This window comes from Elephantulus edwardii, unplaced genomic scaffold (assembly GCF_000299155.1).
Source record: "Elephantulus edwardii isolate Elephantulus edwardi_28Jun2011 unplaced genomic scaffold, EleEdw1.0 scaffold00015, whole genome shotgun sequence".
NCBI classification, from domain to species: Eukaryota; Metazoa; Chordata; class Mammalia; order Macroscelidea; family Macroscelididae; genus Elephantulus; species Elephantulus edwardii.
In genome coordinates, this window is record NW_006399765.1 from 8,972,140 (window position 1) to 8,997,563 (window position 25,424).

The following is a 25,424-nucleotide window of genomic DNA, read 5'->3' on the forward strand; positions in this document are numbered from 1 at the left end:
GGGGTAGAGTGTTAAATGAACCAGGAAGTATCAAGAGAAGATGGAAGAAATACACAGAGTCACTGTATCAGAAGTAATTAGCTGACACAGAAGAGTTCATGAAATGACGTATGAGCAAGAGCCTATGGTGATGAAGGAGGAAGTTCAAATTGCTCTGAAGGAATTGGCAAAAAACAAGGCTCCAGGAGTTGACGGCATACCAATTGACTTTCTGTCTAGAGAGTGATAATTTGCGACTACTGGGCCAGTTGGTGTTGTGTGTCTTTTTGTTATTCTTCTTTGTATATGAAGACATGCTTCTTGCATGTATGTCATAAACAGATATAACATATTCTACTTTTACAATATTGTACATCTTATTTTGATATGTAAAAGCTAATGAGTGGTCATCTAAGATGTACTTACTCAATATAGATTGGCATAATTTCTCTATCCAGACGGAAGAAGAATGGGGAAAAAAACAAAGACTCAAAGATATAATTTATCCAAAGGACGAATGGACCACAGGAACTACAGTCTCCAATTCTCTGAGACCAGCCAAACTAGATGATGCCTGGCTTCCATTACTGACTGTTCTGAGTTGAAGACTGCTGAAACTCTTGGACAGGAGAAAACTGTAAAACAAAATTGAAAATAACGAAAAAGATCAGGCTTGCTTGTTTGATAAAGATTGGTTGGACCTTCAAGACTGGGACCTTTATACTCCCTTCAAACCTGGAACTGAACCCATCCCTATAGATGACCTTGAAGACAAAGAGTAGACAGGTCTATAAAGCGAGGAATGTATACCTCAGATTGGTCAATTATATGAGCAGCATATACCCCAAAACAAGGTTCAGAAGAGAGGAAAGGGCTGGAAAGAAGGAAATGAGGAACCCAAAGAAGAAGCAGGAAGAGTCTTGCTACATTGAGAGAATTGCAACTCATGTCGTGAAATAAAATGTCTATATATGTTTGAATGGAAAACTAAATTTGTCCTTTAAACTTTCCCCTAAATCATATTGTAAAACCATACAAACCCCAAAACTTAGTATGACTTCAGCTTTTCTGTTTCAAAGCACTTAATTTTCTGTAACATCTATCATCTGCATGGTCCTGGCTTTGAATTGGGAGAACACTCCACATTGAGATATGAAGAAACTGAGGTTCACAAAGGGGAAATGGCTTTTCCAAGGCCATCCCATAGAAGCAGCAGTGGTCCTGATTCCATGTTCAAGTCTCCTCCCTGGTATAATTGTCTCTTTCAATTTGAGGAAGTCTTTCCTCTTCTGACTTCTCCCTTCGGAATTTAGGACAGGATGAGTGTTGTGTCTTAACTGTCCCCCATTCCCCAATACCTCCCCCGCCCCACATGCTGAAATGTGGTAGGGAGGACTTTGGAGTCAGAGAGACCTGGTCTAGCTCTGTGAACTTGGGCACATCACTATGACTTTGCAAGCTTCTGTGTTTTTATCTGTAAAAGGAGGATGATAATATCAGGAGTCTGAATGGAAAAATCAAATGCTTAAAGTCCACCTAGGAGAGGCTGACCAACTGATAACCAGAAAGCCTCTGAGATGAATGAATGCAGCCCAGGCCGCAGGTCTTCAGTTGGGTAGATTAGTGTTCCCTATACCCATCTTTCAAGCATTCATTTTTCTCCATCTTCTGTCCTGGTACTACCACTTACTAGCTGAATGATCTTGGGCAAGCTACTTAACGTCTCTGGATTTCAGTTTCTTCTCTTATAAAAAGGAGACAATAAAGTACCTACTTTATAGTTTATTGTGAAGATCAGATGAGTTAACTGATACAGAGTGAGTGCTTAGATCAGTACCTGGCAAATAGTAAACTCAATAGATGTTAGCTTTGTTCTTGTTAATTATATTAAAAACTAGACTAGGTTTTGGGAATAATAGCATACAAGACTAACCATCTTTATGTCGTGTATGTTCTAGAGGAGGAATATAAAAGGATAAGTAAACCAGTCAGTCAGTATTATTTCCATTTATGAAGTGGTCCAGAAAACAACCAACAAGTCAACTCAGTGTGATGTTGTTAGGTGCCATTGAGTTGAGTACAACTCAATAGCGACCTTATGAACCCTGTCCTATTCTGAGCCAACCCCACAATCTCTGACACACTCAAGCCCATTGCTGTAGTTACTGTGTCAATCCATCTGGCTAAGGGTCTTCTCTCCTTTGCCATCCCCTCACCTTTCAAAAAATTATGTCCTTCTCCAAGGTATAGTCTTTCCTGGCAGCATGCCCAAAATACGTGAGATAAGGCTTCAGCATCCTTATCTGCAAGGAGCACTCTGGCTGCATCTTCTCTAAGAAATATCTGTTCCTTCAGCAGTCCTTGGGATATTCAGTATTCTTCTCTAACACGACAGCCCAAAGGCATCAATTCTTCTGTCATTCTTTTTCATTGCCCAGCTCTCAGCAGTATAGCAAGTTATTGAAAAGACCATGGTCTGAATCATGCACATCCTAGTTCTCACACGGACATCATTGCTTCTTGTGTAACCCACTATTTTAGACAGAGTGGACAGAGGATGTTTCTTAGCTTCTTAAGTTGTCCTTACAAAATAATGCAAGGTGGTAAGGAGCTTTAAGGAACTGAAATAATTATCGTAGTTTTGGAGGGAGGCTAGAAGTTTGAATTTGGGGCATTGGTAGACCCATGCTCTCTGTTGGCTCTAGGGGAAGATCTTTCCATGTCTTTGTTATCTTCTGATTTTGACTTGCCAATGGATATTTACATTCTGTCTTTTTCTTGTGTGACCTTGTTTGCATATCTGTTCTGCCTTTTTATAAAAACACCAGTCAGAAGAGATTGTGGCTAAGACCCAGTTTACTTCAATATGACTGAACTGATATTGTCTTCAGAGAAAAGAGTCCATTTTTCAAACAAGGACACTTTAACAAGTATAAGGATTAGGACTTTTTTTTAAAAATTTATTTTATTATTTTGTGTATGTGTGTGTGTGTGTGCCGTCAAATCAGATCTGACTGGTACAGGAGGAGATTGTTCCTCCTTCTCCAGCAGAGCATAAGGATTAGGACATTTAAGATATTTTTGGGGTAATACAATTCAACTTAGTAACAAAGCTTATAAATTGAGATCTGCCCATATAGAGGAAACAGTCAGGACAAAAGGCACATGGCAGGAACAGACAGAAAACCAGTGCAACAGGCTCAGCATCATAGTGGAGGGTGGTGGATGGGGAAAGGGCACAAGAAGTGGTAAGTAGTTGATCCTGTAGAGACGGACAAGGGTCACAGCATATAGGAACCTGTAGCTTTGATAAGGAGCTTATATTTTAGTTGGACGGTAAACTATCATATTATTTATAGTAGGCATCCAGTTGCGATTTTGAAAAGATCCCTGTTTTACTCTCTGGAGAATAAACTCTAGGAGGGCCCACATAGCAACAGAAAAACTATATCAAAGGCTGGATCAGTCATCTGGACACAAGTTAATGTCTTAGACCTGGACAGTCACTGTGGGGATAGAAAAGGAACAAATCAGAGTTACTGGAATCCAGAGATGCTGATTCATGTTAGCCCTGTTAGAGAGGCTGATGTACAAACCAGATACCAGTTGATTAATTTGTAATGAATGGTACAACTCCAAGGCTGAGTGGATATTTTTTTAGCCAGAGCAGAACACTTCTCCCTGTAGGCTGCCCACACAGAAAGTCACAGCATGTGAAGGAGGCTTAGCATCCCTGGAAAGTAAGCCAGGGAAGCCAAGAAGGTGGGTGCAGTATTGAAAAGCATCAGATACTGACAGCCTGCTGGGGTACCCCCAGCCCAAACCAGAGCTGCCTCTAGGACCTGACGGTCTTTGTTCCTCCAGATGGGGCTGACAGAGGCACTGTCAGCACTGGCTTCTCTGGCTGACCTTTTCCTTTTCTAATCCCTTGTCAGTCTGGCCCTGCTGGCCTCTGTGTCTTAGAACATCTCTTTCTCCATCCATTCTGGCTGGGCATTTCTGAACTCTTGGTTCTTAGGCCACTCTTCACTGTGGCTTCCCATTGTTGCCTATAATAATGGAAGCACTCTCTCAGGGTTCTATCGTTGTTCAGCAACAATCAGGAAACCAAACGATATGTTGCACTGGGTAAATCTTCAAAAGATCTCTTAGTGTTAAAAAGCAAAGATGTCAGACAGTTCTCTTCTGACCCTTTCATAGTCTGTTATGATCATCTAATATACTGCATTTTCTTAAAAAAAAAAAAGACAAAGATGTCACCTTGAAGACTAAGGTGCACCTGACCCAAGCTGTTATATTTTTAGTCACTTCATATGCAAGTGTGAAAGCTGTATACTAATAAGGAAGACTGAAGAAGATGCCCTGGAATCATGGTGTTGGCATAACAGTTCCCAAAGTCAATGTTACACATTTTAATGTGGTGAATAGTGACAGAGGAGTTAAAAAGCTAGCAAACAGCCATCTAAGGGTCAGCCATAGATCTTTGCCATTTGGAGGAAAGAAGAATTAAAAACAAGCAAAGACTCAAGGAAGCAATCCGTCCAAAAAACTAATGGAATGTATAAACCACGGCCTCCATTGCCCTGAGACCAGAAGAAGTACCTGGTGCCCAGTTCCTGCTACCAACTACTTGAATTCGGATCACTGAAGGTCCTGGACAGAATAGGAGAAAAAATTTAGAGCAAAATTCAAAAGAATAAAATGGACCAGATTTACTGGTCTGACAGAAGCTGCCCTTATGCATCCTTCAGACCTGTAACTGAACACATCTCAGGGATATTCTGAAAACAAACAATATCCAGGCTTATAAAATGAACAGTAACACTTATTGGGAACACACTTCTCAAGATAATCAGTCATATAATATCAAAATGGCGTTACCCAAAAACAATGCTTAGAAGGGAGGAAAGGCCAGGAAGAAGCAGAAAGTGTGCTGTTACATCGAGGAAATGACAACTAATAGGGGGGAAAAGTGTATTAATTTGTATATTAATTGTTGGATAGAAAACTAATTTGTTCTGTACACTTTAACCCAAACCATAAAAAGGGTAGAAGGAAGAGTTGTAGTGTTGGCAAAAAATATTGAGTAAACATGGACTGCCAGAAAAATGAATAAATCTGTCTTGGAGGAAAGACAAGCAGAATGTTCCTTAGAAGTGAGAGTGGCAAGAATTCATCACGCCTGTGTTGTGATCAGGAGGAACCAGTCCTTGGAGAAGGACACCATGCTTGGGAAAGTAGAAGGCTAATGAAAAGGGGGAAGACCCTTAATGAGATGGATTGATGCAGTGGCTGCAACCACAGGCTCAGAGACAATAATTGTGAACATGCCACAAGACAGGGCAGCATCTCATTTTATTGTACTTATATGGTAGTTAAGAGTTCAAACCAAGTTGATGACACCAACAAATGCCATGCTGAGTGCTCTGTCACTTACTGAATGAGTATCAGTCACTATCCCGAGAAGGAGGCAGGCTATCTCTTTTTATAGGAGAGATAGCCTTTTTCAGAGAAGTGAAGTCATTCACCAAGGTCACAAGTGAGTTAAGTTTGGGAGCTGGGCTTTGGGCTAGGCCAACCTGACTCCAAAGCCAATGCTTCTAGCCACCCAGCAGTGGGGTCCTGCTGTGAAGACTCTAAGAGATGGGACTGTCAGGCCTGACTTGTAAGTCGCCCTCAACAATGGAGTCTTGTCTTTCCTTAACAGAGTCATAGTTCTGACTCCAGAGCTGCCTCTACCCCCAACTCTTCACCTTTACCTGGCTCTCCTGCCAGGCTATTAGGAGACAATCTAAATTGACAGCTTCTCATTCTTAAGTATCAGGATTGCAAAGTCTCTTCACTGTCCTGAATGCCCTCCCTGCCATTGCCTGTCTAAATTTCCCCCCTTTTCACAATCCTTCTACCCTTACCTTCAGCTCCCCACCCTATAAACTGCCTTTGATAATTCTGTGCCTCAGATTCCTCCCTCTCCAGGCTCTTCTAAAAGGCTGAAATATGCACTGACAAATCTAAAATCACATCCTGCCAGGGTGTGTGTTTCCTGGGTGAGAATCTTCCTCTCATCTTGGCATCAAACTCTGCACAGACCAGCATGAGTTTTCTCCTAGCTCCTGGCAGGACCACCTATGGGCTCCACAGGGCTGTGTGGCCTGGGCAAGAACCATGCTCACATGGCAGGCTATACTAAAAGCCAAAAACTCACCTCTTGGCCTGCTGTCCATGGCCTAGCGAAAGAATCAGACTGTTATTCCTAAACTTGTGAAGTAAAGGAGGAATTTTTGTTTTGTTTTGTTTTGTTTTGGGGGATTTTTTAAATTAATGATTTTTTAATGCAACATGTATTTTTAAAATTTTTTAAAAATTTTATTTTATTATTTTTGTGTGTGTGTACTGCCAAATAGGATCTGACTGGTATAGGAGAAGACTGCCCCTCCTTCTCCAGGAGAGCATCTGGTGGATTCAAACCACATATCTCTGGAATTGCAGTGCAGCTTCTTGCCACTAGGCCAGCAGAGTGCCCTGCAACATATATATATTTTTTACAGCATATTCTTTCAATTTCATTCCCTCCTCCATTCATTCATTGTTGTATTTTCCTCCCTGCCCATTCCGCCTCCCAGTTTGTTTTTTTCTTTAAAAAGAAAAAAAAAATTCTTTCATTGTTATACAGTCCCCCCAAGTCCACAGTCCACTTTACTATGCATTTCTTTTTCTGTAATCTTGTCATGAAAAACATACCTAATCCTATATTCCTTTTAAACCATTCTCTCCGTCATCTGTTTCAATGCAGTATACATTATTTATCCCCTCTTTCTTAGATACTCCCTCACCCCGATGACAGTACTGCCTTACAACAGTGGCATCATGCAGTATTTGTCCTTTTGTGACTGAGATATTTCACTCAACATAGTGTCCTCCAGGGTCACCCATTTTGAATAATATTTCATGAGTTGTTTTTCAGTACAGCGTAGTATTCCATTGTGTAAATTATACTAGAGCTTCTCTATACATTTGTTTGTTGATGGACACTTGGGTTGTTTCCAACTCTTTGCTATTATAAGCAAAGCAGCAATAAACATGGGTATGCATAAATCGGCTTGGGTGACAGTTATGGTTTCTTTAGGATATATTCTCAGTAGTGGAATTGCTGGGTCAGATGGTGTTTCTATTTCCAACTTTTTGAAAAGCACCATACAGCCTTCCCTGGTGGTTGTACCATTTTATACTTCCACCAACAGTAAAGAAGGGTTCCAGTTCCTCCACAACCTCACCAGAATTTACTCTTTGCTGCTCTGTTGAATTTTGCTATTCTTGCTAGGGTAAGATGATAACTCACAGTTATTTTGGTAAAGGAGGCATTTTTATCAAAGATTTTAAAAATGGTCACTTTTTTTAGTTCATAAAAATTATTTTTGAGCCTCTAGATTTCAATCATTCAAGGAATCTATTAGCATAGTAGAAATATAAAGAATTACAGCTAAAAAGAAATAACAACCTGTTCTCCTGCCATCCAGTAAAGTTGACACTTTACTGAATTTTTTGTTTCTGTGGTGTATGTTGATCATTTTGTATTATGTGTCTTTCATTCAGATTGCAGATGTTTCCTACTTTTATAGTTTCTTTTTTTTTATTTTTGCTAATTCCATCTAGAGTTGATGAACTCTAGATTTGACTAACACCTGGTCATTGGTTCTCTGGTGGCTTAGGAATTCTAGCCTCACCTTAGTGCTTTCTCCTGTGAGGAGATTTGGCTTGGGTTTACTTGAAGCAGCAAAGTGCAGTGGGAAGAATAATGGATCTGAAGATAGGATCTGAGAAGCCAAGAGACTGGGTGGGGCAAGAGGGGCTAAATGGAACCTAGGATGACCTGTCTGAGAAAATGGCTCTCTCTGTTGCACTTTGATTCTCCGCTATAAAAGAAAATGAGTCACACCCATGTTTATCCCTGCTCTGTTCACAATAGCAAGGAGTTGGAAACAACCCAGGTGCCCATCAACAAACGAATGGATAGAGAAGCTGTGGTATATTCACACAATGGAATACTATGCTGCATTGAAAAACAAGGAACTCATGCAATATTATTCAAAATGGGTGAGCCTGGAGGACATTATGCTGAGTGAAATATCTCAGTCACAGTCACAAAAGGACTGCATGGTGCCACTGTTGGAAAATGGGATTGGTATCAGGGTTGGAGTAAGACAGAAAAACTGGATAAATTGTGTATACTGCACTGAAACAGCTGAGGGAGTGAATAATTTAAAAGCATTTTATGGTTATCACAAGAGTCCACGATTAAGCTTGCATAGTGGAATGTACTTGGGGTGGGGGGATTGTGTCCCAGGGAGGGAGTGTTTCTTTTACTTTTGAAAGAGAGGAGCAAACTGGGTGGGGGGGGGGCTGGGGCGGGGAGGGAAGTGCAGCAGTGAATGAATGGAAATCCAAAATCTCTGTAAATGCTCATTAAAATTATTTAAAAAAAGAAAAGAAAATGAGTAGATTTTAATGATCTCAGAAGACTCTTACAGCTCCTGTCATGTCTGCTTCTAGAAGTGGGAGGCATTTGATTCCAGCAGACTCTACTGATGATTTGAGAAGGGGAGAAGTTGAGTGTTTAAGGTTGCATTTCTGGTTGCTTCCAAGAAGACTGAAGCCTGTGAAGGGCTCAGAGAGTGTGGGCTCAAAGAAGATCGAGGCTGACTGAGACAGAGAGGAGGAATAGATGTGGCGAGCCCCTGTGACTCTAGGTGGCCTGGGCCCATGTGGAGCCTCTGGACTTTGCTGTCACAGCACAGGATGTACCATTTAATCTATGGTTCCATCTCCTTTTTTTTTTTAAAAAAAAAGGAAGAATTAAGTAGGTATTTTTTTAAGGGTCCTTGTTTAAAGAGCCCTTGCCTGTAGGCCTTATCTGGCATAATGAATGGCCAATGGTCCTCAAGTGCAGGCGAGAAAAGATCCTGAACCATGCAGTCTCGGTTTGACCCCTACTGAGCTCCCTTTGAGCAGCTCTTGTTGCTTTGTGTCTTGGCACAGTGGCCACTTACTGTCAGGTAACTGATTGAAAGCCTGCATGTATTAACCAGACCTTTAAGCTATACCTGAAAAGTCTAGGGTGATTGCATGTGTGGGGAGCGTTTCTGGATGGAGATGAGGCAGTCTGGGCCAAGGCCTTGCCTTCCCCTTGACCTTACTTCTTCAGAGCAGCATCAGTACCAACAAACCCTCATTTGCACTGAATTTCAGTTTATGAAGCACTGTCCTCATTATCCACTCACTGGGGCTCAAGGATGATCGTGACATTTCTGGGGTTTCCAGAGCTGCCACATGGTTGAGTGGGGTGTTCAGGGTCCCTGACTTTCCATCCACTACCCTTTCCTCAGGGCTGACCTTGCACCCTGTAAAATCTAGAGAGAGAAACTGGAGATAAAAGGAATTGTGGACCTTTCCCTGCCTTGTTTGGGTCTCTTTCCCAGAGAACCTAAGGTGTCAGAAATAATATTCCTTCTTGTGGAAGGACAACAGAGAGCTATGCTAGAAAATGGCAATAAATCCCGTTTCAAGGTCAGGAGACCTAAAACAAAACAAAACAAAATAAAAAAGGAAGTGTGGAGCTGGGGGCTTGGAGCACGTGGCTGGCCAGGGTGGATCTGCCTATCTGCTACCCATTGGAGGCCTCCTAGGGTAGAGAAATGGACCTGCCTGAGTCTAGTCTGGCCCATTTTCATTTATTGAGAGCTGTAGAAGAAAGTTTACACTCAGGATGAAGCTTTCTGCCTATTTCTCTGTTTTAGTTTCAGCTCTGAATTCCATGTGTATGCACTAACTTTGTCAGAGATAATTGCTTTTGTCACAATCTTTTTTTAAATTGTGCATTTAAGAATATCATCCTCTTTGCCGCTGAGTTGGAACTACCTTCTATCCGAGACTGTGGATTTCAGGGTTGTAAATCGTACTGGAGGAGATTGCCTATTTTTCTGCTATGGAGCCAATGGTAGATTCAGACTGCCAGAGCAGTACTCTTTAGGTTACCAGAGCTCACATTTCCAAGGCAGTGCTATACAATTTGAGTCTACAAGCTGCTCCATGAGTGAAAGATGGGCAGTCGTCTCTCGTGCAGCTTACTGCCTGTAAAATACCTGCTGGAGGGTCAGCTATGGGTCAGTTTTGACTCGCCTGTACACAACAACACCCCACACACACACACACACACATACGTATAATTCCAAAGTATGTGAAGTTCCTTCTCTTATCCTCTCCATTGCTACAGATTTTCTTTATTCATTTATCCAATTCTGACTTAACCTCTGTGTGGTGAATATCTTTTTTTCGATCTTTTACTACATGTGTACAATCCCAAAGGGATGTGGTTAAAGTTTAAATCTTAAAAATGAGACCATGCTCTCTTCTTGTTATTTCTTTCCCACTTTTGTTTCTGCAATTTGCTTATTTCCACTGTGCTTTTCTCTGAAATCTGCCTCATCTCCTCCTTCAAGGAGAAAATGATAAGAAGAGCTTACCTCAGAGCTCATTTCTGAGTCCTCACTTTTTGGATCAGTCCCAGAGAGTTGAGGTGAGCCTGAGACTGGTTCTTCTCACTTTGATCTCATCAGGGCTGTGTGTTTTATCAAGTGCTTGGCCATTGTTATCCCTTGGAGCCGTCCTCACACCATCCCTGTGAAGCCAGCAGGGCTGCAATGATTGAGGCCTGGGGTATGAAGAGGCTATAGTCTGAGTTCAGTGCCAGAAGGTCCTGGAATCCAAGGCTCTGATTGAGTTCACTTTATCCACTGTTTGCTGAGGGCCTGTTTTGTGCTGGGTGCTGATTGAGGGCTCTTCTTGGTGATGGTCACAGGCTGCCCTGTGTGCTTCTAGAGAGACTTTCATCATTCCTAGAAAGAACCTCGATTGGAATCTCTGAATGCTGGGTGGGAGAAAGGCCACTAACCTCTTCTCATGACTCTCTCTCCTCATCCCTACTTATTCTCTCTCCCTCCCTCTCCTCTGTGGTTCTTTGTCCATTCCTTTCCATCTGTCTCTCTCTGCATGTGGTTCCTGCCCCTTTTGCTCTGTCCTGCCATCACTGTCACTCTCCCTATTACATGCTCTCTCCTTCATGCCAATGCAGGCGTGCTGGTCACCATGACAACAGAGACAGGCCCTGATTCTGAGGTGAAGAAGGCTCAGGAGGAGGCCCCACAGCAGCCTGAGGCAGCAGCTGCTGTGACCACTCCTGTGACACCTGCAGGCCACGGCCACCCTGAGGCCAACTCCAATGAGAAACAGCCGCCTCAGCAGGAAACTCGGCCTGCTGAACAGGTGCGTGGTCAAGAGCACCATGGCTGCCCAGCCAGGGCCAGTACTTAGGGCCCAGTGTTTTTTCTAGAGGAAGAAAGAATAGAACTAAGTTTTTTTTAGTGGCCTGTTATATGCTAGGATTGTTATGTTAATTTCTCTATTTAATCTTTACAAACCTAAGAAGGTAGCGATTCATTTTCCCATTTTATACCTGGGGATGAAATAAGGTATACCCATGGTCATAATACCATAAAAGTGACAAAACCAAACCCCAAACTCAGGACTATCAAGTCGATTCCAGCTCATGGGGACCCTCCGTTGGGTTTCCAAGCCTGTCGTTAATGGGAGAATACTGTTTTCATCTTTCCTCCTCGAACCATTGATGGGTTCAAACCACTGACCTTTGATTTAGCAATAGAAGTAAAATCTAGGCGGATTTCTAAAACCTGTGTTCTTTCACTTATGTGTTCCTACTGCTTGAGCCTTTCCATTCTGGCTTGGAAAAACTATTGTAACACTCTTTGTAATGACAAGAGACATGAAGAATCACTTGCTTTAATTCATGATAGGATCAGGAAGAAACAGGAACTTGACAAATTTCATTAGGAAGTCAGTGCAGACTTAAGACTAGTGGACAGGGCTCTGAATTCCCTCTCCTTCATTGGATTAGCCTGTAAACGTCCTATTTTCTGCTAGACCCAGTGACAGAAGGAGAAGACAAGATGGATGCTCCTACTTACTGTACTGGGAGATAGAAGAGCCACTGGTTTTGCGGGATACTTCCCAGTAGTCTTCTGGGAAGAAATGGACCACTCATTTAAGTGGGCCCCGTTACGCATGGAAGCTAAGACCTCTACATGTACCACCCATAGACTTTTCATTTTGAGACTCATTTCAGCCCCAGCTACTGCCTTAGTGCTTCTCATATTTATGAAAAGCCGTGGTTTCAAACTCGCTGACCAAACTCTTCACTTGATTGAACCCACAGAGCCTAGACATGGAGGAGAAGGACTACTGTGAGGCTGATGGCCTGTCAGAGAGGACGACGCCCAGCAGGGCTCAGAAATCGCCCCAGAAGATTGCCAAGAAATACAAGAGTGCCATCTGCCGGGTCACTCTGCTCGATGCCTCCGAGTATGAGTGTGAGGTGGAGGTAAGGGAGCGCTCGGCACCTGGCTACTTGGCCTTAGAGAGCCAGAGCAATGCTGTCAGCCTGGCCAAGCCCAAAGATATTCATTCTTCATGAAGTCCTGGATTGATTGCAAGATCCCTGTAGAGATGACCTGGCCAGGCCTCCTTTGTACAGATGGCAGCACTGAGGCTCAGAGAAGGCTGTTGAAACTGTAAATAAAGTTAGATTAGGCACAGAGCTAGTGCCAGGGAAAGGTTTCTCAGGGTGACTGTGCCTTGGCAAGGATGGCACCATGTAGGCACTGTCTGCAGTCTGGTTAGTAAGATCAGGCCTGGGAACTGGCCTTTTCCATAATACCCAAAAGACACTGGTGTTTAAACTAAAAACATTTCTTTATGGAGTGCAAAGAGAAGTCTTCCCTTTCTTAGGAAACCCTTAAACTACCCAACTCTAAGTCTTTAGGCCAATGAACCCCCTCAGAGTTTGTAATAAATGTGTTATCCAGACATTGGAATACAGCCCGGTAGAAGGACCTTTAACCAGGGTCTGTGAAAAAAACTTGGTAGCATGGTCCTGTAGATGTCAGGGCGGGTGTTCCCCCCTGAGGGTGGGCCTTCTAGTCTCACATTTAATGTCTTCCTTTCCTATATAGATTCAGATCCACAGTGATTCTGAATCCTTCCTCAGCCCCTCTCCCTTAGAAATTCCACCCCAGCTTGACCCTTCTGCATGTGTGTAGAGGAGTTCAGAGCTGATCTCACCACTGCAATGTATAAGAGAGTCCTGTCTGTGCTGTGTTTTTAAAGGACTTGCCTTGCTTCTGAGCCTTGGGAGGCTAAGTTCTTCAGCGCTGCTGGTTTGGTTGGTTGGTTCCATTTCTTTTTTTGTTTGTTTGTTTTGTTTTGTTTTCTTATTTTTATAAATGTGTTTCAGAGTGAATGTCTTCCCTCTTGTACTACTGAGGCAATAGAAAGGAATGCCTCTTACCTTTTTCCTTCTGTCCATACCAGCCCCAGGATACTGTTTCAGCCTGCCTAAGAAGAGGATTGATCTAGCATGAGGCTAGATCTACTCTCTCTGATGGACTCTTCCAGGCTTAGCAGTTTCCTGACATGATTTAGCACCGTCAGGCTGGTTCTAAGCCCTAGTGCCCTATCTCAATCCCACAGGGACCTCATTCGCTCTCTCTGGAGTCTCCTATCTTTGAATAGTCTCCTACCTTTGAATAGTGATTGCCTTTCACTCCCCTTCCTCCGTGATTCCTTTATTGATATTTTATACTTGTGGGTTTGGAACACCCAGAGAAGTTTTGCATTTTGTCATTGAGTCCTCAGGACTAGATATTAGTACAGAGAGATAGAAAAATCTGGTTAGGGATGGGGTCAGGGAAGAAGGTGGCTCTTTAATAGTGATATAACCAGATGGAGTTGATTTTGGCTCTTCTGTTTAAAAGGCCTACTGTTTGCCCAAATAGGGGAAGACACTCTAACCTGGGCTGCCTTTATTTCACTCAGACTTAGTGTGAAAAAGTGGCTGAGAAAAGAGAGGCATACTTTAACTAAGTCCCAGATCTTCCTCTTCTTTCTATACTCACTTCCTTCGTGTTTCAAGGAGCTCTGCTCTTCATATCATACCCCAAACCTAGGACTTTGATTTTTCTACCTCTTGGATCTAAGTTAGCCTCCTGTGATTGCTGTAATGGAAGATGAATCACTTTCCACACTTCAACCCCAGCTTCCTCCCAACCAAGTCCAAGATCTGTCTGAACCTCATCAGAGTTTGGAAGAAAGGTAGTTGATGAGCCTGGGTGTTAGTGCCACATCCCAGGATCACTTTGAACTTCGAGAGCAGAGCCAGGGGTAGGTGGCAGAAGTGCTGATGTTTTCTCTAGATCAGGACGTATATGAGTTTTCTCAGTTGCTGATGTAAAGCCTGAGATAGCTCCCTGCCCACTCTGAGGTGGATCCAATCTCACAACAGCTCTGTTCCTCTCTTCAGAAACATGGCCGGGGCCAAGTGCTGTTTGACCTGGTATGTGAGCATCTCAACCTCCTGGAGAAAGACTACTTTGGCCTGACCTTCTGTGATGCTGACAGCCAGAAGGTACTTGGGGTGGGGCTGGGCAGAGCATGCTTTGGAAGGTTAGACCCCTTAGTCTTAACCACATCCCTCGGCTTCCGTTAGTCCTGCAGTTTTTTTTGGACCTTTGTTATTTGCATGTCCCCAAGGTTCAGCCAGCCTGGTCTGTTTTCCAGCTCTCTGCCTCCCTCCCAGATCTACTCCTGATGGCTATGACTTCCTTTCTTGTTGACCCATAAGTCATCCTTAGATGAGTATTTGGAGAGACATTGCATGGACGCTTGAATTGCCTGCGGGAACTGAGGAACTTTCACCCCAAGAGCCTCTTCCTCATCTTTGGGACACTCCTGCCTGAGTTTCTACCGTTTTTGCCAGCTCCACCTCAGTTGTATGAGCTATTTACCTTGACTGCCCAGGGCAATGCCAGTCCTAGGACACCATGATAGGACACCAGAAAATGTGTTTTTTATTCCCCAACCTCCTAGTCCCAAGGGAAAGGGGCTAAAAAGTGTAGCCAGCGAAAAATGTTCCCCGTTGGGAGCTATTGATAGACCCATTTCAGAATGTCACCCCAAGCCCTATTTGGACCTTCTTCTCCATCTTTTCCTCTAAAGAACCCTTTCTTTTCTTTCAGAACTGGCTGGACCCCTCCAAGGAAATCAAGAAGCAGATCCGGAGTGAGTGGCTTGTTGTGGTTGGGCCTGTGGTGGTAGGGAGCTGGGGACCCAGGCCTTGGAGGGCTTGGTTGTGCTGCTACCTCCCTGTTTTGCTGCTGCCTTCTGCTTTGGAAAGTATATTCAGATCCATGAGTTCCTTTGTTTTCATGTGTCAAAGCTTAGATAAGACAGGGCAGAAATTGCTGTGTACCATTATTTTAGGAGAAATCTGAGGTCCAGAAAAGAAAAACTATTGTCCAAAGTCACAGGGCAAGTCACATCAGTCCTAGAAAGGACCTGCAGAGGTTTCAAGGTCAAGAGGACAAATGGTGCTAGAACACACCCACTCACCAGGGCTGGTACATGTATCAGTATTCAGTGACCCTATACTCAGCTTCAGAATCCTTATCCACACAGCACTCTAGGCCACTGCCAATGGGATAGACATTAAAATATCAAGTGAAAGCTGTTTCTGTCACTGATCTTGGCCAACTCTTGTCTTTAGAGATGGGTGGCTGAGGCCTAGAGAGATTCACTTATTGACCCAATGTCAGAGTGAAGTATTGGCACTCTTAGGTCGTAAATACTGGCCCTGTGCTCTTTTCAAGGCCTGGGGCGAAGGCTGATAAGCAGGTTGACAACCTGTCTTTTCTGGACCAGAGAGAAAGGGCATGTTAGGAGGGATAGGGCTGTGTTCATTCAGATGGCAGAAGGTGGAGGTAGGTGGCCTCAGAAAGGGAATGTGGAATAAGCAGAGACCATGAGACAGACATACCTCCCCCATAGGCCCTCCCCTTAACTGTGCTTGCTCGCTTCTGGATTCTCTGGTCCCCTGGCTGCAAAACTGTAGCTGAGCCTGTTGCCATGACAGCAGGCAGCTGGGTCCAGAGATGCCAACTGACTCTGCAGGAGGGGGCTTGAGGAATTCTTCCTTTAGGTTCCTATCAATTGGAGACAAAGAGACAGGCACACAGAGAATGATCCTCTGGGGTTGACAGGGTCCTAGGCCTAGGCTCCAGGCTGTCCCCCAGAAGTCCCAGGCCAGCTGGAAGGCCTGCTTCTCATGCCTGAAAGAATTGGAGCACATACAGGCAGCTGAGTGTGCAGTGCTTGATAAGGACCAGGGACTTGGAAAAAGAGAAGCCGCTGGACAAAATCACAGAGCCTCAACAGCCCACCCCAGGGCAGCAAGTCCAGCCTGCTATCTTCACAGCTCCTGTCACCACAGCTCAGGCTTTGTGAATGCTTCCTCCTTGTGAGCATAAATGAGTCATTGGGGAGCAGCCTTGATCTTGAGCAAGTGCCTCCTTCAGTCAGGCTTCAGTCTGTCTTACCATCCATTCAACTTACTTCTACTTTCTGGGATCCCAGTGGAGCCTCTCCCCTCCCCCCAACTCTTTTCTTTTCTTCATGCTGTCCTTCAGTCTTTTGACTGTGAGTCCTGGACTTCCCAGTATTGCACTGGAAAAATCTGAAATCAAGGACTGCTCCAGATTATTGAGGAGTGATAATGTCAGTTTGAGGATTAAGGTGTATTTGATTCAGGCCATGGTCTTTTCAGTCACCTGCTATGATGCTGAAATCTGGCCAGTGAATAAGGATGATAGAAGAAGAATTGATGCCTTTGAACTATGGTGTTGGAGAAGAGTACTGAATGGATATATTCCCATAGATTGCCAGTATAACAAATAGATAAGTCTTGGAGAAAGTGGAGCCAGAGTGCTCCTTGGAAGTAAAGATGATAAAGCTTACTTTATCTCACTTTCTATTTATCTTACTTTAACTCATTTACTTTGGACATATTGCTAGGAGAGGCTTGGAGAAAGATACTATGCTTGGAAAGATGGAGAGACAGAAAAAAAAAAGACTCTCAACCAGATGGATTGACACAGTCACTGCAGCAATGGGCTTGAGTGTGTCAGAGATTGTGAGCACCGCACAGGATAGGACAGGGTTCAGAAGGTCACTTGTGAGTCAGACTCAACTTGATGGCACCTAATGACAGCAGCTCCCAAACCTTGACACCCATCACTTAGGTGGTGGTGGTGGTGGTTGTTGTCAGGTGCTGTTGCGTCAAGTATGACTCATAGTGATCCTATGATCAAAAGATCTGAAATCAGTCCTGTACTTGCCATCCTCGCACTTCCTGACACACAAGAGCCCATCGCAGCAGTCACATTGTCAATCGACCTGGTTGAGGGCCTTCCTTTCCTTTGCCGACCCTCCACCCTTCCTAACACCATGTCCTTCTCTAAGGAATAGCACCTCCTAGCAATATGTCCAAAGTATGTTAGGTGAAGCCTCATCATTCTTGTCTCCAAAGCACACTCTGGCTGCACCCTCTCCAAGACATAGTTATTTGCTTTCCTGGTCATCCATGTAATGTTCAGTGCTCTTCTCCAGCACCACAGCTCAAAGGCATCAATTCTTTTTCTGTCGTCCTTCTTCATTGTCCGGCTCGCAGATGCATAGCTAGTAATCAGAAAGACCATGGCCTGAATCAGATGCACCTTAGTCCTCAAACTGACATCATTACTCCTCAATAATTTGGAAAGGTCCCTAACTGCGTATTTTCCCATTGCAGTGCATCTCCTTATTTCCTGACTGCTTGTACCATGGGTGTTAACATCACTTAGGTACCAGGGGCAAATCCTTCACCTTTCTTAGCCCTCCTCTTCTTCATAGATTTTAGTAATTCTTGCCCTAAGAAATGGGTGTAATTGTTAAATGATGTATGTATGGACATCTACTCAGTAGATGTCTTCTAGTTTCTTCCCTTGAGGCAGTAGGATTGGGGTAGTTAAAACAGTGGAAATTGGAGCTTGGCTGCTTGGATTTGAATCCTGGCTCTGCCACTGCTCCTGTGCTGTTTAATTGTCTGGCCAGAGTTTTCTCATCAGTATAATGGGAATAATGGTAGTTCTTAACCTTTAGAACTATTGTGACTACTAAATGAGTTATTATGTGTAAATCACCTATAGCAATGCCAGTACACATTAGTACTAGACATTACTATTATTCCTCAGACAGTGTCTGTTCTCCTCTAAGGCTAAATATCCCTTGGTGACAGTTGTTACTAGCCTGGTCTCTGAGGTCACATGACCAAGGCTTGGATCCCCTTTTACCATGATTAATTAGCTCAGTGGCCCTGAGAGTGGTTAACATCTTAGAGCCCTCACCTATAAAAAAAGAATGTCTGCCTCTGGGTGATTTTGAAGATTAAGTGCCTATGTTGTTGTTGTTGTTGTCAATTGCCTTTGAGTCGAGCATAACTCATAACAACTCTATGACCAAAAAGGCCTGAAGCCCCTCTACAACTATCAACATTTATCAAAGTTAATAGAGTTTCCAGAGACATGTTATTTAGGAAGTGGATGTCTATAGATGCACATAAAATTCTTAGCCAAATGACCAGCACTTAGTTTATATTCAATATAAGGCAGGTATATGGTGATGATGGTGCTGACCATAGGGACAGAGTGTTAACATGTACCTTTCATGACCACAGCTGTGTCTTGGGTTTGGCCTCCTTTTGTCAGGGGCCTTTTAGATCATGGAACTCAAAATATCCCAGGAACACTTAGAGCAGTCTGACCACAGTGCAGTCATGCAGTGCCCTTCCTTGTTCTGGGTTATTGATTTACATTAATTTTGCCCAAGTCTCATATCTTTTTCTTTATTCCCCTGCCTTTTCTCTCTGTCCTCTTCTCTCCCTCCACTTTCCCTCATCCCAATGGGCTCTTTTCCTATCCCCACTCCCTCTCTTTACTTTCTTTTAAGCAGTCATTTTTTTTTCTCTTGGCGTACAGAACTTATTTCCAGCTAAAATTTTTGCTTTTATTCTTACCTATACCTTCTTATGAGCGTGCCATTGATTTTTCACATCCAAAAGCAGAGTTTAGCTTCTTAACTCTGTAAAGTGTCCTTTTGTGACTTTTGGTTCATCCCTTTTTCCTTTTTAGGTCTCTTTTATAATGTGATTATTCTGTCTGATGTGGAATTGCATAGTATAAGACAGTGTTTGTCAAAATGTGTTCTGAAGATGCTCTGTGAAAAAGGATACAGCAGGTCAAGTGACTTTGGAAACTATTAAATGCTGTGTCTTTTCTAAAGAGTTCCAATGCACAGCAACATAGTTAAGGCTCTGAAAACTTTAAAGCCCATCTAGTGTGATACTTTGTAGATGTCTTTCCTACTGGTTAATATGCTGTGGCTTAGACATTTTGTAAAGAGGAAAGAACTGGGTCCAAGTAGCCTGGCTTTGAACCCTCTCATGCCTGGATGATCTTCAATGGGCCACTTTTATTGCTTGAACATTAGTGTGTCCACCCTTCCCAAAACAGGAATAATCATAGGACTAAACTCAGTAAGGTTTGGGGAAATGATGTTTGTAAAGTCATGATGTTTGGAGAAATGACTGTCTGTAAACATTGTGTCTGGTATATAGTATGAATTTTCTTTCTACCTTACTTTTCGCCTGCTGGCTCATAGGTCTCAACCTGGGCCTCATTCTCCTCATCTGTTAAATGGAGATAATAAGTGGATTATACTGAGATTATAGATATAAAAGACTTGTTCATAAGAAGGTATGTCTGGGTCACCCACCAAAGTTCTGGGGCCTCTCTGATCTCTTCTCCATGTTCTCTTCATAGGTAGCCCTTGGAATTTTGCCTTCACAGTCAAGTTCTACCCCCCTGACCCTGCCCAGCTGACAGAAGATATCACAAGGTGAGGGCTATACAGGGATGAGCTAGACATGCTGACTCTGTGTGACCATAGATAAGGGCACCTGACCTGGGGACACCTGGAACCATACATGACAACAGTGGCAAACTCAGAGGAGGCCAGGCAGGCAGCCTTAACAAAGAGAGCAGGCAGCACATACGCAATGGTCAGTGACGGCCAACCCTTGACTTTACCGGAAAACATATTACAGGAAGCCAACCCCTTCTAGACTAGTTCTGAGTAATCACTGCCACAGGGAATTGAAATCATCATTGAAGAGAAATTTGGGGCTGAAAAAAATCATGATTGTTAAATGTCAGCAACTTAGTCAAGCTTTTAAAAGACATTATGTGTGTCATCTTTGAATGAGAAAAACCAAACAATCTTAAGACTGATGTGCTGGGGAGACCCCCAGTTTTCACCTCTGGGGATGTGGGAGGAGAGTACAGTTGTCATTGTACATGGTTCAACTTGTATGCCACTCTGTGCGTATCATGAGCACATGAGGCTGTGAGTGAAGAAACCCATAGGCTGCTGGGGGAACGAGGCTTGCATGCTTTGCCTCATTGTGCTTCAGGGCCATGCACTAGAATGCTGGAGATATCAGAAGGGAATGCACAGTAACTCAAGGAGGCTTGACCCTAGGGAGAAACAGAGCATTCCTTAGGAAGTTTCCATAGGCTTAGCTTGCCTCTGAAACCCAATATACCAGAAGGCTCTTCTCTGTATCTAAATCTTTTCCAAAAATAGTCTCACTTCATGATAATTAGGACAGTGGCATCTACATGATGGGTCTTATATGCCCTCCACCCATAAGATTGACATGCTTGCAGTTATTTCTGCAGCAGAGGTGAGGCTCCTAAGCAAGCTTCCATCTCCCAACAGTCCCATCATACTGTTAACTGCCTGTTTGCCAGACAACAGGCCAAGGTTATGATGCCTTGGGAGATAAGACAGATGGTTCTGGATCAGATCAGGCTCTCTCAGTGTCAGTCTACTCCAGAATGGGGTTAATTTGGTTTGTTTTTCTTTAGTTTGTGCACTCTTTAGAAGTCCCAAGATCATCAGCTGAGTGCCAGGGTGACAGCAGCAGGTTCTGAAGTCCATTCCAAGAAAGCTGAGAACTGTAAACCAGCATAGCCCTCAGCCCCTAATCCCTGGGTAGCTGCAGTAACAGCTCAGTCCTTGCCCACTGGTGCCTCTCTTTGCACCAGTTCCCAGGGACCAGGCTTTCAGTAATACCAGGAAGGAAGTTAGCCCTGTCCAGCCTGGAGCCATGGAAAGTTAGCCCTGCCACAGGACCATAGGATGGTGGTAGCAGCTGATATAGTAAAAAATAGTGAGGACAAAAATAAATTGGTCCGAATAACAAATTGCATGAAATGAAAGATTGGTCAGAGTACTTGACAGTGATTTGTGAGTTTTTAGACTCTAAAGCAAATTGCCCATACACCCACTCTTTGGTGCCTCAGATATTTAAACAGCTGCTTCTGAACCTACGCCTTGTCCCCTGAGCACGTACTGAGGCTGCATGCTTTTTTGCCAGAGCTTCAGTTCTGACTGCAAAGTAATGTCACAACTCTGTAAGAAAGGATACTAAGCCAAAGCTACTTAAATAGAAGAGAATAGGCACAGGGGAGGGGGGGAAATGGGCAAGGAGGCTTAAATGACTGAAAGTGAGACCTTTTTTTAATACAAAACAACCAAGAAAGCAATGAATATGGCTTTAAGTGGTTCTGAAAATTGTAAAACCATTCAAGTGTGCATATAAATGATAAAAAATCATGACCTAGTGGTTGAAAATATTTCTTTTAAGCCAATTTACTTTTACACAATTCACTTCAAAGCTGGAGGCAAAATAATAGAGTCTTGGGAATGCATAGGCAAACAGGTCCACCCAGACAATGGAATACAGTATAGAAGTTTAAGGAATTAGGCCGAAGACATGTACTAACATGGAACAACTGTAAGACTTGTAGCTGGGTGTAGACTCAGATGTAACATTTGATCCTATTTACCGGGCTAATCACTACCCCTAAAGCAAAACTTTATAGGTCTCTAAATGTCAGTGGAGGAAGAAAGGTGTAGACTACCACTCCAATCCCAGTGGTAACCTCTAAGGAGGAGGTTAGGATAAGAATGGGTATCAAAAGGAAATTTCAAGTGTTCTCTAAGTTTTGTTTTTTTCCCCTATGATGAAACTTCTAATTGTTATCATTTAAAATATGTGACTTTTTCAAAGATGGCCAAACCAATGAAGTAAACCTCTTTTCTTTTAGGAGGGGGAACAGAGTTGAAAGGAAATAAAAATTTTCACCAAGTAGAAAACAATCACTCAAACAGAAAATTGAACAGAAGTACTTAGTCTGTAAAAATTTTATAAAGCCGTCTAAATCATCATCACACGAAATGTTTATAATAAGGATCATGCCTTTTCTGCTGAGCTGTCTGTTGACTAGTTTGGTTATGACGGGGTTGATGGGCTTGAGGGTCTTTAGGGAGGGAGTGGAGCCCTGTCCTATGCCCACTCTCTCTTATCTCTAGATACTACCTGTGCCTGCAGCTACGGGCAGACATCATCACAGGCCGGCTGCCCTGCTCCTTTGTCACTCATGCCCTGCTAGGCTCCTACGCTGTGCAGGCAGAGCTGGGTGACTACGATGCTGAGGAGCATGTGGGCAACTATGTCAGTGAGCTCCGCTTCGCCCCTAACCAGACCCGGGAGCTGGAGGAGAGGATCATGGAGCTGCACAAGACCTATAGGTAAGAGAGCTGCATCCCAGGACCTTCCCTGGCTCCTCAGCTGGTTGGCTAGAACCCTCCTAGAAGCCATGAAGGTCATGGTCCCTAGGTGCTGTCCTGTGGGAGCCCCACCTGACTTCTCCTTGAACTTGACTTGTGTCTGAGAGCAAATCACCTTATCTCATTGAGTCTCTGACATATAATCATTCTTCAGTTACATCTTCAAGTATGTTGATTTGTTCAAATATTCGGATGAGTTTCTTCTTACTCCCAGCATACATCATCTGCTGCTTAGGCTCACATCCAACAGGTCTGGAAGACATAAAGCGCAAAGGATATGTAACTCTTAATCATCATGATGTTAGTATAGCTAGACACAATGAAATGAGGTGGTCTTTTAAGTTTATTGAGCAAAAAACTCGCAAGCTCCTCAAGTACCACCAGGCATTTTCTCTTTTTCAGGCTTCATTACAATGGCAACATTGTATGTTTCTTTTTAAAAAAACTTCCTCAGCTTTTTCCACTGTATCTTCAGCTGCATCTAAACCACCAAAGATTTACTTGTTTTCCTGTCAGTCAAGCCTCTGTCAGATCGGAATGATGTAACCTGATGTGTGACTTTAATGGTCCCTTTGGGCCTCAGTTTATTTATTTTTTAATTTTATACTGATTTATTTACAAAGTTTGAATACACTGTTTTTCATAAAAGATCCTTCCCATTTCCTTCACCCCTCATTGATTGTGCAACCCTATGATTAACACCCCACCACATCCCACCCCCCATCCATCCTCACCCCTCTGCTTCCACCCTTCCCCCCTTGGATCCTCATACTTATTCTGCAATAATACAGTATTCCTCCTTGTGGGACTGAGGTAGTTCACTCAGCGTAATGCTCTCCAGTCCCTCTCAAATTAAGTAGTAATTTACAAAGTCATTGCTACTGCAGGCTGTGTAGTATTCCTTTGTATGACTGTACCACAACTTCTCAATCCATTCATTTGTGGTTGGACATGTGGGCTATTTCCATGTTCTTGTGATGGTGAGTAATGCTGCTATGAATATTGGTGTACAAGTTTTCATTCGAGCCTCACTTTTCATTTTCTTGGGGTATATTCCAAGCAATGGAATAGCTGGGTCATATGGAATTTCTATGTTCAGCTTTTTTGAGGAAGCAACAAACTGCCTTCTAGAGTGGTTGTATCATTTTACAGTCCCACCAACAATGTATAAGAGTTTCTACCTTGCCACATCCTCTCCAACATTTATTACTTGCTGTCCTGTTAAACTTTGCAACTGCTGCTGGAGTGTGGTAGTATCTCATTGTGGTTTTGATTTGCGTCATTCTTAATGCCAGTGATTTGGAGCATTTCTTCATATGTCTGTTGGCCATTTGAATATCTTCCTCTGTGAAAATTCTTTCCATGTCTTTTGCTCATTTTGTTATTGGTTTATCAGTCTTTTTTTTTTCTTGTGGAGGCCTAGAAGTATTCTATAAACTTTAGTTATGAGACTCTTGTCTGAGATGGTATTGCCAAATGTTTGTGTTTGTTCCCAGTCGGTAGGTTTTCTTTTCACTCTGTTAGAAAAAGTTTTTGATGCACACAGGGATTTAATCTTTGGAAGGTCCCATTCATCAATTTTGTCCTCTTCAGATTGTGTATTTCTGGCTATATCTGGCAGTCTCGTTATACCATAGACTAGGCTTTCTAAGCTTGATCCCAGGTTATCTCTTATGAACTTTATGGGTTTCGGCTTTACTCCCAAGTTTCTGATCCACCTGGAGGTGATTTTTGTGTATGGTATGAGGTGTGGATTCTGTTTCAGCTTTCTGCAGGTAGCAGTCCAGTGGTAGATTTTAGGGCCTCATTTTCTTGACCTTGAATAAATGTTCATATATTTAGATCGTGGCATAAAAGTTCAAGAGTTTAGGGAGCTCTGGTGGACTAGTGGCAAGAAGCTGCACTGCAATCCCAGAGGCGTATTGATCGAATCCACCAGTGCTCCGCTGGAGAAGGGGGGACAATCTCCTCTTGTACCAGTCAGATCCCGTTTGATGATACACACACACAAAAGAATAAAATTTAAAAAAAAAAGTTCAAGAATTTAGACTCTAAAGCCAGACTGCTTGAGTTCAAATTCTGGCTCTGTCACTTGTTTCTAACCAGGCGATCTTGGGCAGGTCATTTCACTTCTCCGTTATTTAGTTCAGGAGCTCTAGTAGCACAGTGCTTAAGCACCAAAAGGTCAGCAGCTCTAACCTACCCAGTGGCTGTGCAGGAAGAAGATGGGGCTGTTGGCTTCTCTAAAGTCCATCCTTGGAAACCCTGTAGTTCAGTTCTACTCTTTATATTGAGTTGCTGTGAATCAAAATAAACTTGATGACAATGGAGATGCTTCTGTTTCCTCTTCCTTACATTGTGAGTCCTAATGAAAGCTATCTTACAGGATTGTTAGGAGGATGGCATGGCATATGTTAAAGAAACACCATATGGGTGATACAGTATGTGAATTGAAGGGTTGAATAGTTGATTGTATAGTGGAAAAAATGCTTTGGAAGAGATACCTAATTGGATATATGAACATGGGCTGCTTATATAATCTGTCTGAGCCACGGTTTTGCCCTTACATGCATAACCTTAGATTTTCAGTGTTTTAAAACTGTCGGTTTATGGGACAGGATGTTTAGTATCCATGGACCTCAGTCATTAGATACTCAGAACATCCTCTCCATCATTGTAACAGTGCAATTGCACTCCCCTACACACATTTCCAAATGCCTGCTGTGAAGGTGATACCACTTTCTGAGGGAGAC

At 43.1% G+C, this 25,424-nt stretch overlaps 1 protein-coding gene across 1 annotated transcript in view; it reads left to right on the forward strand.

The window, feature by feature from the left end:
• Positions 1-25,424, forward strand: part of EPB41L1 (erythrocyte membrane protein band 4.1-like 1) — a 175,144-nt gene that overhangs the window by 96,140 nt on the left and 53,580 nt on the right. Inside the window, exons 3-7 of the mRNA XM_006881494.1 lie at positions 12,266-12,430; positions 14,408-14,512; positions 15,123-15,165; positions 19,797-19,872; positions 22,414-22,632. Of these exons, the coding sequence (XP_006881556.1) occupies positions 12,275-12,430; positions 14,408-14,512; positions 15,123-15,165; positions 19,797-19,872; positions 22,414-22,632 (599 nt within the window). The 5' untranslated portion in view covers positions 12,266-12,274. The remainder of the gene's footprint in view (positions 1-12,265; positions 12,431-14,407; positions 14,513-15,122; positions 15,166-19,796; positions 19,873-22,413; positions 22,633-25,424) is intronic.